This window comes from Solanum dulcamara, chromosome 10, assembly GCF_947179165.1.
Source record: "Solanum dulcamara chromosome 10, daSolDulc1.2, whole genome shotgun sequence".
Classification (NCBI taxonomy): Eukaryota; Viridiplantae; Streptophyta; class Magnoliopsida; order Solanales; family Solanaceae; genus Solanum; species Solanum dulcamara.
Genome location: NC_077246.1, coordinates 28,344,574 through 28,357,200, shown reverse-complemented (window position 1 = coordinate 28,357,200; position 12,627 = coordinate 28,344,574). Strand labels below are relative to the sequence as shown.

Here is a 12,627-nt window from a genome sequence, read left to right as displayed (position 1 = left end):
TTGTAACAATGTTTGTTGTGTAATATCACCTAGAAAGTCAATCGATTTTCTACTTTTGAATATCAATTAATGCACTTCCTATAATTTGTATATTTGAATCTAAGTTAAAAGTTTTATATTTATAAATTTTGTGGGCAAGGCGTTATGGACTACCTAGGTAGGTAAAATGTTTTACTCTTAAGCTTTAACAATATACGCTTGCACAAACTATTTGTAAAAGTGAAGAATTCGTGCGGGGCATGAGGGGTGGAATGAACAGAAGTAATTATACTTCAAAACTTCGTATTGGAAAAATATTTTGTATAAACAGTTTTTCATCTTTCAAGAGGGCTTTTCAGGCTCTTAACCCTTATTCACAAATTAATAAATTATTGTGTGATTAAACAAAAAAAGCAGGAAACTAAGTCTTACTCGCCAAATCTTAATAATGGATTGACTAAGAAAACTTCTTAGACCTTCAACAAGTTGGAGGAGAACTGCTGGAAAATAATAAAGACAGAGACGTACTAAATTACTTAAACGGAGGAAAATTATGAAAAATAAAAATATGATTAATTAGGACATCCACTAATTAATTAAGAATACAAATGGAATTCAATGTTACCCCTTTATGATTGGTCAACTAATCTAAGGTTATCGGTCAATGTTGAAATAAGAGGATGAAAATGTCGATTGTTCAATGTTGAGGGAGATACTTGATTTTTAAAGCAAAATTGGAGGACTAAAATAATTTTTCGCCCTTTATAATAAGAATGAAAGGGGAGTAATCCTTTATTTTTTCTTGCAACGATTTTCACACTCTTTATTCTTCATAGTGTTTTCTTGAGAGAGAAAAAGACAGTTTGAATAATAGTTACAAGGAATATAATTTACTCCCGCCAAGTTAGCTACTGGTTATAAGTGTGAAGAAAGGGCAGAGAGGTGGCAAAAAGAGTGCTTTTTTTTTTTCATTCTCCTAACTTTCATCTCATCTTCCCTTAAATATTCCTTAACCAAACCTTCTTTTTCCTCAATCTTTCCCTCCCTCTTACATCAAACCAAACTCACTTACAGTATAGAAACTTGTTAGTTAACTTGTTTTTCACTTTCTTTTTTTTTAAAAAAAAAAAAAACAAACAAAAAAAAGAAAAACAAGAAACAAGAAAGCAGTGATTAGCTAGCTAGTAGAGGTTGCAAACCAACCTCATAGCTATAATCTTTCCTTCCATTTTCCCCTAAACTTTTTTTGCCCCCTTGTTTCTCTTTGCATCAATGGAGGCTGTGAGTAGTCTAAGTTCTTCATCTGTCATATCAAAAAATGTCATGAAATTGTCTAAGAATTGGAGATGGCTCCCTCCCAAGAAGGTATATTGCCAAAGTAGTGGTACAAAATCTGGTAATGTTTCTTCTGTTGTAACAGAGAGATCATTGGTGATTAGCTCGGAAACTTTAGGAAGTTTGGTTTTGACTCCAAATACTGAAATTAAGGTGAAGGATTTGGTGCCTTATGGTCAGTCAAGGCATGATGATGGTATAGGCATTACCATGTTTCTGAGAGGGAAAGCATTTCTCATTACTGGTGCAACTGGTTTTCTCGGAAAAGGTACGTTATTCTTCAATGTTTACCTCTTTACATTTCCTCCTTTTTTCTTTCCTTGTGATTTTTATAACATCATAACATATCCTCCCTCCAGTTCTAATTGAGAAGATCTTAAGGACAGCACCTGATGTGAACAAAATATTCATCTTGATCAAGGCAAAGAACAAAGAAGTTGCTATGCAGAGATTGAAGAAAGAAGTATTTATGCATTAATCTTATTTACTCATACACTACTTCTCTTTTGGCTACTTTTCCACCATTAACAAGTTTTATTTAATTTCCATTAGATCCTCAATGCTGATATATTCAACTGCCTCAAACAAGTTCATGGAAAATCATATCAGACTTTCATGTTGAGCAAGTTGGTACCTGTGTTAGGAAATGTTTGTGAAGCTAATCTTGGAATAGATCAAGACACAGCCAACATGATGGCCAAAGAGGTTGACGTCATTGTAAATTCTGCTGCCAATACCACTTTTGATGAAAGGTGGTTGTTGCAAATTAACATTTGGAGTTGTGTGCATATATGTCCATATTTTCTTTCACATGCCTGAAGCAAGTACATATTTGATAAAATTTGCAGGTATGATATTGCACTTGATATAAATACTGGAGGACCTACCCGCCTTATGAACTTTGCAAAACAATGTCACAACCTTAAGCTCTTTCTTCAAGTATCCACAGGCAAGTCACTCACTGATAAGAAATTACTTGCGTCACCAATTTATCAAGAGATGTTTAACTTGAATGATATGCCTATTGATTGAAGAGATTGTTTCATGTTAAAAACAGCGTATGTTAATGGACAGCGACAAGGTAGAATTATGGAAAAGCCATTCTGCATTGGAGATAGTATAGCAGAGGAGAATCTTCTCTCTGGAGTCAATCCGAACTCCTTCACCTCTTTGAATGTTGAAGATGAAATAAAGTTAGTTTTGGAGTCTAAACAAGGTTTAGAAGATAATTCAGTGGCTCAGAAAATGAAAGAGATTGGTTTACAGAGGTATGTACATAGCACTAAATATTTGCTTGCTTCATTACATATTTGCTTAACATAGGGTACATTTGAATTGGTCAGAGCTAACAAATTTGGGTGGCAAGACACTTATGTATTCACAAAGGCAATGGGAGAGATGATGATAGACAGCATGAGAGGTGATATTCCTGTAGTAATTATTCGACCAAGTGTCATTGAGAGCACCTACAAGGAACCATTTCCTGGATGGATGGAAGGGAGCAGGTGACTATTCCTACTTAGAACTCAACTCGTAAAAAAGAATTGCAATAATTCACCACAAAAACTGATGTTACTTTCGTATGCAGGATGATGGATCCAATCATCTTGTACTATGGTAAAGGACAGCTCACAGGGTTTCTTGTAGACCCTAATGGAGTTCTTGATGTGGCAAGTTCTATACATAATTATCCAGTATGAACATTAACATATATAAAGGGTATGTAGTGTGTATTTATTTCTCTCTCTCTCTTGTATGTAGGTTCCAGCTGACATGGTTGTGAATGCAACCTTGGCAGCCATGGCAAAACATGGGACAGAAGGAAAACCAGGAAGTAGTAGTGTTTACCAGGTTGCTTCATCTGCTGTAAATCCATTAGCCTTCAAGGACCTGGCCAGAATGCTATTTGATCACTTCAACCGTTCACCCTACATTGATTCCAAAGGAAGACCAATTCATGTTCCAAAAATGTTGCTGCTCAGATCCATGGAGGACTTATCATCCCATCTATGGCGAGACGCCATTAACAGAAGTGGCCTAACAGATGTGAGTGATCCAAATGGAAAGTTGTCCAGGAAACTTGAGAACATCTGCAGTAAGTCAGTGGAGCAAGCAAAGTACCTGGCTAATATTTATGAACCCTACACTTTTTATGGAGGAAGGTAAGAGTTTGGTCTTTATTATCCTCTCTATTAAGTTTTGCACCATTTTTATGAGGCTAAAAGAGGTCCAAAATTTTCCAGATTTGACAACAGCAATACTAAGAGGTTGATGGAATGCATGTCTAAAGAAGAAAGATGGCAATTTGGGTTTGATGTAGAAAGCATAGATTGGAAAGATTACATCTCTAATGTCCACATTCCAGGGCTAAGGAAGCATGTAATGAAAGGGAGAGGGTCATGCACTTAATCTCACTCTGCTCCTTAATGTTTCTGCATCTTGTCTTACTGTAATACAAGTATACAACTGTTGGTTTTGCTTTTACTTTTTTTCTTCCCGGAAGACTTGTGATTTCCGGACAAGATCATCTTTAACAAGAACTTCCTGATAATCACTGATGTAATATCATTTTCAATATACTATATTAATAATATCATATCAAAGTGATCAGTCTAACCATAAAAATGTATAGGATTCTTCATTTTCTATTTATATGTGCAGTGCAAGCCTAGATTATATACTTGTCTAGGTCTGTGTATAAAAATGGAAAAGCATTATCATTACCTCTGTTAATCTTTATGGCTCTCAAAGTAGCTTGAATTGCTTTCAGAACCCGCATAATATCTCATTTACATCAGTAATAATATATTACACAAGTTCAAAATTGCCATACAAGAGTTCAAAATGGTCAGATAAGAACATATTCCTACATATCAACACAAACAATATATATTCTATTATACATGAAATACCAAGCATCACAGGCTCAGGTGAAAGAATAGAGAAGGCACAAGATCCACCACAGACCAAGCAAGACCAGTGTACTGAAAGAGCCTAATACCAGTATCGACTTCGAACGAGTCCTGCCGGGAGAAAAAGAATAGTTTTTGAATATAACCTGCTTGCTTTATTTCATCTGACTTTTTAGCGGAAGCTGAAATGCTTAGTGATGGGACATAGCTGCTTGATCTCACTGGGATGCCCAATGCATTAGCAAGCATGGGAAGCATCCATTTGGCAAGAGCCTTGCTGCAGAACCTCACGAGGAGTATTGTTGGATATCCTACTATCATTCTTCCCAAAAATGCAGGAAGGGGAAGATGGGGAGTGAATACACGGGGTACACTCTCATGATGAAACTGATGATACGTCTGCTGGACACCAATTACCTGGACAAAAGGATTTCGTTTTCATGAAATTAGAGGCATTTGAAATTACCCTGTGAAAGCACACCTAATCTATAAGGGATCATCACATCCTTCTATACATCCAAAAAAAAAAACTAAACCTGGGCACAAGGACATGCATAATAACTAAAAAGAAATTATACGACAGTAAATTGCTTAAAATAAGAACAAAAATATGCCGGGACATCAGTATTCAGCTTTTCCAAGTACTCAAATTCAAAGAGGCATAAAATTCATAATGTAAACTCTCATAGCAAAAACCAATACCAAGTAGTTTTTCCTCAATCATTAACATATGAAACCCACCAGTGGTGGAGCACATGTTCCTCGGAAAATTAGAGTGTGTAGCTAGTAAAAACAAACTTTTTTTTATGTATTTATATTGTATATTGACTCTCCTTGGTTTCTTTGTGGGTCTGTCCTTAATATTTTGACACCCCTTAGTGAAAATCCTGGTTCCACCACTGAAACCCACAATAAACTAAGGTCTAAGAGATTATTAGCTCTCATCCCCAAAGAGAGTGAGGCCTTGAACAGGAACCTAAGCAGGAATAGGGAAAAAAAGGACGATGAATGAGCGAAAGAGAGCCTAAGATTGACTAGGGACCAACAAGGAAAAGAGCAAACACATCTCTCTCTCTCCAACAATTCTACTTATTCCACTTTTTGTTTAGTTAATAGCTAAGCAAATGAAACGTGCAGGAGGATTCGGAAACCTATGCTACTCTTTCACATCTCTAATTATTTCCTTGATAGCCAATAAATAGCACACATAGGTAAGGATACAGCAACACATGCTTATATTTTGGCTACCAAAACCAAGGTAGCAACAGGAAAAAGACTTCTACTCCAGGACAGCAACCCATGCAATTTTTAGCCCTCATCTGCCTTGTTTTCAACAACAACAACAACGTACCCAGTGAAATCCCACAAGTGGAGTCTGGGGAGGGTAGAGTGTACGCAGACCTTACTACTACCTCATGGAGGTCAGCTGCCTTGTTTATATTATTAAATTCGTTTGCACTATTAGTCATTCAATTTAAATGGAGTTTGACGACTGCCAATAGAATCATTTTAACCATACAAGTCAAACTGCAATTAATAACAAGTTTACTAAGAGTCGGTGTAGTCAAAGGCACGCTTTAAGCGTGCTTAAGCCCTGAAGCGAGGCTCAAAATGTGTTGAGCGCTTCGCCTCGCTTTATGTGCGCTTCAGTGTCGTCATCAAGGTTCTAAGGCAAACTTTTCCTTGCCAATGAGCCCCTTCTTAATAAGTGACACTAAACAATTGATATTTCACTTTATCATAATTTATTTTCAATTTCTTTGGTCATATATTTTTCATTCATGTTTATAATTATTAATCTTGGACAAAACATATATATTTATATTTTTTTCTCCCTTGGGCTTTTCGCCTTTGATAACACTGCTAAGAGTAAAGAAAATGTTGGGTTGAACAGTCAAAAGACCACCTTCTCCAACAAATTGTCCAGAGATAATCACTTTGTAAATAGACCACTGCCTTCTGACCAATCATCAAGGAGAAAGAAGCTGGAAGAAATAACGCAGCAAAGCAATATGAACTTTTTCATATCAACATAGCTGATTCACATGAACTAAGAAGTAGGAGAAGAAAATTTTTACAATCATATGCTAAGCAACAAGATAACCATTTCCCACATTTTTCCCTATGCAGTCATTCAGTACTAAAAACTTTAGGCAAACGCACTGAAGCAATCGGGTCGATGAACACAAACTTCAGTAGAAGGAGACAAGGGAATAAGTGGAAGGAGAAATATGAACTTCACAAGATAAAGTCAAGCAAGTACAGTTGTGTGCTTACAATTCCCAATGCCACACCATTGAAGGCTGTATGGAACTCAAAACTTGGAGTTGGAAGCTGCGGTGTAGGGTAAGCAAAGAGCAACAAGAAGCATAGCACAACCCAGAATGATGAAACTGCAAATAATGCCAAATCTCAGAACCAGGGCAAAGATTGATAGTCATTCAAATATGAAATAAAAAATGACACAAAAAACAAACTGGAGAACTCCCATTTGTCAAGGAAATCAACATTGTTCTTTCTTAAATAATCAAAAGATGGAATTTTCTCACAATACAGACTTTCTCACCAGTGTTATCATAGGCAAAAAGAGTAGAAAAGCACCAAGCATTTATTGGGATTTTACGAGCAATAAAAGCACAAGATTTAAGTGAAGAAAAGCGCAAATGACGAGAGAAGATTAATCAACAATTATATGGACCAAGAATCAAAAACCATGTCAATAAAATTCAAAAATCATTTTAAATTTTTGATTCAGATAAAAGTTTCTAATTCAAATTATTGACTAATTTTATTTTACAAAAATTCTAATCTTTCTATCTTATCACTAACATTCATCAATAAAGTTTCCTTAACTTTTTGTATATCGTCTTTTTCTCTATTTTTTGTCTAGTGTTGTCCAGTGTTGTCAAAGGCGCGCTTTAAGCACGCTTAAGCCGTGAAGTGAGGCTCAAAACGTATTTAGCGCTTCGCCTCGCTTTATGTGCGCTTCAGTGTTGTCATCAAGGTTCTATGGCAAACTTTTCCTTGCCAATGAGCCTCTTTTGAAGAAGTGACACTAAACAATTGATATTTCACTTTATCATAACTTTTTTTCAATTTCTTTGGTCATATATTTGGTATTCATGTTTATAATTATTGGTCTTGGACTAAAGATATATATTTGTATCTTCTTCTCCCTTTGAGCCTTTTTTCACTAAAGCCCACACTTTATTTGCGCTCTGTGGTTAAAGCTCCAATGGACCTTAGAGCTTTTTAGCGCTTTTCGCCTTTGATAACACTGGTGTTGTCCTCCTTAAGAAAGCGGTGAGTGCTGAGATGCGTGTTCTGTCCGTACTTAAGCACTGGTTAAGCTAGGCAAAGCGTCTAACTAGCACAGAAGAGTTTTTCTGGCTTAAGTGCGCCTCAAGCAAACCTTTAACAATGCAATTCTTTCCAATTTTGTCTGATAGGATAGAACAGGCATTCTAATGAGACAAACATTGCACATACAAACTGAGATATCTTTATATGATTGCAGGGGTTGCCAGTGTGTTGAAAGGCGCTCGCCCCAGCGCTTGAGGCAAGGTGAAAAAGGGACCTGGAGCTTTTCTTCTCTGAGGCGAGGCGTTTTCTGAAAAATGGTGGAGAAGTGCCAAGGCGGCGAGAAGCAGTGCATTTTTATATTTTCAGTACAAAGCTAGGTTTTTCAGGTACTTGCTTCTCCTTTCTTCTTCTTCTTTCTCTTTTTCCGGCTGTTTCTGGTGTTCTTTTGTTCTGTATTTTTCTTCTCGCAGCAACTCCCATGTCTCTGTTTTCTCCTCTGTTTTGCTCAGTTTTTTTTTTTTGTCCATTGTTTTCTCCTCTGTTTCTGGAGTTTTTTTCCTTAGTTTTACTTCATTCATTACCTGCATTTTTTTTTCAGTTTTAGTGTACAACAGTGCAGTCAAAGGCGCGCTTAAGCCCTGAAGCGAGGCTCAAAACGTGTTGAGCGCTTTGCCTCGCTTTATGTGTGCTTCAGTGTCGTCATTCTAAGGCAAACTTTTCCTTGCAAGAGGCTCATTGGCACATCAGGGTTATTTCTGTATTCTAAATATGCTTTGAAGTGGATATTTACTAAGAAGCACATCAGGGTTATCTTTTTGAAACTAAAGATAACCCTGATGTGCTTCTTGGTAAATATCCACATGAGGGTTAGCAGCAAGGCAGTGTAGCGTCTCTTGACAATTCTCTAGATATTTATTTTTGATTGACAACCGTTAAGACCAAGGAAATTCAAAACAGGTAACAGTACTCGTACCGTTTTGCCCCGAAACTATGAAATCATCTATGTGTTTGTGAACAGAAAACCAGGATGCCAGGATTGCCAATCCGAAAGCTAGACCCGCAATGATGTCAATTAAGCTGTGCATTCCCAGATATATTCTTCCTGACAGAAAGGCAAAAATTTGAGTCCTGGATGTTTTGAAGAAGTAAAATAGGAGCCTCATGCAGGAAATAGGACTTACCTACTGCAATGAAGAAAACAAACAAACAAACAATTGCTAATCCAGCTAATCCAGTAATGGCATCATCATTTTGTGTGTAGGATAAGATGTACTGAAGAAGGAACCTGCTTTGTCACATAAAAAGGGAATAAGAGGAGTAAGAATATGCTGATATAAAACACAAAATGCAGCGTGGTAAGAATTTTTCGTTCCTAAACGAAGTAAAGAGTAATTGAGTTTTAGTTTCTGCTAATTCAATCAGAGCAACAAGCAGCAGAACAAAAATTAGAGGTCTACCCTGAGAGGCAGACAGTGTTTAGGGTGTGTGAAGAAGGAAGTCCATATTCGAGAGCATTTTCTTTCTCATCTTCGGTTGCTGTTATTCTCCTAACAGGTGGTGAACTGGGTCTAGGAGCACATACAACATCCTGCAATTATAAACACAGCTCCCACACATGATCTAACAAAATTTACCAAGAAAAACTTACATTAAGATAAAAGACAGTACCTTTATACAGTTACCAATATAATCACACAAGGCCATCAAAAGGGTCATCTGTCTAGCCAATTTGCAATGCCCACTCTGCGACATAAAAGTTCCATTATGAAAGAAGAAAGCTTTGTAAGTACAAATTGGTAAAACAAACACATACCCAGAATAGCAAGGGAAGGAAAGCAGTGTAGAACGGCACAGAAACAACACAAGAAAGGCCAGAAAACAAGGCATCCAAATATTTGTTGTGATATTTCTACAAAAAGGAATAAAAAGGAAATCAGTATAATAGACATAAACTTTCACAGGCATAGAAAGTAGAAGAATCTACCTGGATCTTTAAAGTAATAGGAGTGCTAGAAACAACATAGCTAGACACCCATGGTTGAGTCAAAGATCTAATCTTTTGGGTCACATTAAACATTGAAGATACAACGACCCATGTACCAATTCCGCACAACAACAATACCTCCCACCTTGGGATGCCCTCCATCAACCTGTCAAAATTCCTCCTTTCTTCTTCCCCTTTCTCAAAGACTTTTGGGGATCTTTTTCCCCAGAGATACAAGAGAGGACTGCGTCTGTGATCCTCTGGTTTCTTGGATTTTAAAAATATTTTCCTTTCTATTTTAGAAAAATTGGTATTTCCAAGAAACGACTTATTTCCTTTGACAAAGAGAGAGTCAGTTTTGACTGTCAAAGTAACAAAATATTTTATTTTTCATACTATTATTTATTTACTATATACATATATCAGCTCCTGGTCGACATGGTCCCTTGCCGACCAAAGGTAACTTCGGTATATGCATAATAAACAACTTTGACTGCCTTATACCAAATGTTGTCATGGTTATACTATTGCTTTGTCCGGACAAAAAAAATGACAAAGTTGTTATAAAATAAACTAACTTAGCAAAATAAGAATGAGAAATAAATAGTAAGAGATAGTTGAGAGAATTCTTCCATATATCATTTTTCATAATACTGATGCTATTTATAGCAGTGTAAAAAGGAAAACGTAAAGGGGGACAAAAGGGTGTGGAAAGAAAAAGAGAAAAAGAAAAAGTGGGAAGAAAAGTAGGAGGAAAAGCAAAATATAATTTGTATTAGTGGGTCCCATTATAAAGTGGAACATCCACTTGCTCTTTCCTAACGTTCCCCCTTGAATGTCCACGTGTAATGTGGCTCATTAAAAACTTTACAAGAAACAATATATATATAGTTATTCTAAACTCCGATAGATGTTGTGCCTCGTTAAAACATTACTAGGAAAAATCCAGTGGGAAAAAGCCTAATGAAGGAAAAAGAATACGCACATCTGGCAATATGCCTTGATTGTTGTCTCATTAAAAACCTTACCAGGAAAGCAGTGGGACAAAACCTTGGTTAAGGGAAAAAGAGTGCAGCGCGTATTTTACTCCCCCTGATGAAAACTTCATTTGATGTTTTGGAGACGACGCATTCCAATCTTATATCTTAGCTTCTCAAAAGTTGATGTTGGTAATGATTTTGTGAATAAATCTACAAGATTATCACTCAAACGAACTTGTTGTACATAAATATTACCATTCTTCTGGAGATCATATGTGAAGAATAATTTTGGTGAAATATGTTTTGTTTTGTCTCCTTTTATGAAGCCACTTTTCAATTGAGCTATGCACGCGACATTGTCTTTGAATATAACTGTGGGTACTTTGACATTATTTTTCAGGCCTCATCTTTCTTTAATGAACTGTATCATCGATCTCAACCACACACATTCTCTACTTGCTTCATGAATTGTTATTAATTCAGCATCATTTGAAGAAGTAGCAACAATAGACTGCTTTGTAGATCGCCATGATATAGCAGTTCCTCCGTATGTAAATAGATAGTCTGTCTGAGATCGAGCTTTATGTAGGTCTAATAAATAACCTGCATCTTCATAAACAATAAGGTCTGCACAATTTTTGTTAGTATAAAACAAACACATATCAATGATACCTTTTAGGTATCGCAAAATATGTTTGATACCGTTCCAATGCCTTCGCGTTAGGGATAAACTATACCTTGCCAGCAAATTAACAGAAAATGTTATATCAGGCCTGATTGTGTTAGCAAGGTATATAAGTGCACCAATAGCACTGAGATATGGTACTTCAGGACCAAGAAATTCTTCATCCTCTTCTAGAGGTCGAAATAGATCTTTTTTCACTTCAAGTGATCGAACAACCATTGGAGTAATTAATGGATGTGCTTTGTCCATGTAAAATCATTTTACGATTTTCTCAATGTAGGCAAATTGGTGGACAAAGACCCCGTCTGCTAAATATTCAATTTGCAGACCTAGACAAAGTTTTGTCTTTCCAAGGTCTTTCATCTCAAATTCTTTCTTTAGATATTCAATCGCCTTTTGGACCTCTTCAGGGATTCCAATGAGATTTATGTCATCAATATAAATGGCGAGTATAACAAACTCTGATTCTATTTTCTTAATAAAAACACATGGACAAATGATATCATTTATATAATCTTCATTTATCAAGTACTCGCTAAGGCAATTATACCACATACGCCCTGATTGTTTCACACCATATAATGATCTTTGCATTTTCATTGAGTACATCTCCTGAGACTTAGTACATGCTTCAGACAATTTTAATCATTATGGAATTTTTATGTAAATTTTATTATCGAGTGAACCATAAAGGTAAGCTATAACTACATCCATTAAATGTATTTCAAGATTTTTATGTACAGCTAAACTAATGAGATATCAAAAAGTTATTCCATCTATAACTGGTGAATATGTTTCTTCATTGTTGACCTCGGGTCTTTGAGAGAATCCTTGTGCAACAAGGCGTGCCTTATATCTTACAATTTCATTTCTCTCATTTCGTTTTTGCACAAAAACTCATTTATAACCAATTGGTTTTACACCTTCAGGGATTTCGACTACAAGTCCAAAAACCTCACGTTTAGCAAGTGAGTCTAATTCTGATTAAATTACCTTTTGCCATTCTGACCAATCATATCTACGTCGACATTCTTCGACGGAATTAGGCTCAAGACTTTCACTATCTTGTATGAGGTTAATTGCAACATTATATGCAAAATATTATCCATCATAATTTTCGATCGATCTAAATTTATCTCATCACTGGTAGAACTTATTGAAAGTTCTTCATTCACTTAAGTCTCGGGTTCACCGATTTCTTCAGGAATATTAGGATTACTCAAAGCTTGACCTTCTTCGAGGGTTCTTTTGTTGTATCATTTTTGTTATTCCTTACGCTTCTCTTTCTAGGATTTTTATCCTTTGAACCCAATGGTCTACCATGCTTCAGGCGTGTTTGAGATTTAGAAGCTATGATACTAGTAGATGGTCTTTTTGGGACATCAATACAGATAGGAACATTCACTGTATGGATATGTGACTTAGTTATCCGTTTCAAATCAGTAAATA

At 36.1% G+C, this 12,627-nt stretch overlaps 2 protein-coding genes across 3 annotated transcripts; one reads left to right on the top strand and one right to left on the bottom strand.

Annotated features, from left to right (window-relative positions):
- Nucleotides 1–1,084: 1,084 nt before the first annotated feature.
- Nucleotides 1,085–3,939, top strand: LOC129870366 (fatty acyl-CoA reductase 2, chloroplastic). Its single transcript, XM_055945127.1, has 9 exons — nt 1,085–1,582; nt 1,674–1,777; nt 1,867–2,066; nt 2,163–2,263; nt 2,372–2,582; nt 2,658–2,819; nt 2,903–2,984; nt 3,076–3,476; nt 3,558–3,939. Exons 1-9 carry the CDS (start codon nt 1,252–1,254, stop codon nt 3,721–3,723), a joined length of 1,758 nt encoding a protein of 585 aa, XP_055801102.1. The 5' UTR covers nt 1,085–1,251; the 3' UTR covers nt 3,724–3,939.
- Nucleotides 3,940–4,074: 135 nt separating this feature from the next.
- Nucleotides 4,075–9,840, bottom strand: LOC129870367 (lipid phosphate phosphatase delta). 2 transcript variants are annotated; one of them, XM_055945129.1, is made up of 8 exons: nt 9,514–9,840; nt 9,343–9,438; nt 9,198–9,272; nt 8,987–9,117; nt 8,711–8,814; nt 8,503–8,631; nt 6,504–6,619; nt 4,075–4,643 (listed from the first exon to the last, which is right to left on the bottom strand). In XM_055945129.1, the coding sequence occupies exons 1-8, from the start codon at nt 9,673–9,675 to the stop codon at nt 4,233–4,235; spliced, it is 1,224 nt and encodes a 407-aa protein (XP_055801104.1). In that variant the 5' UTR covers nt 9,676–9,840; the 3' UTR covers nt 4,075–4,232. The 2 variants fall into 2 exon arrangements, with proteins under 2 accessions (XP_055801104.1, XP_055801103.1); XM_055945128.1 differs by lacking the exon at nt 9,343–9,438 and having other exon boundaries at nt 9,514–9,804.
- Nucleotides 9,841–12,627: the final 2,787 nt, after the last annotated feature.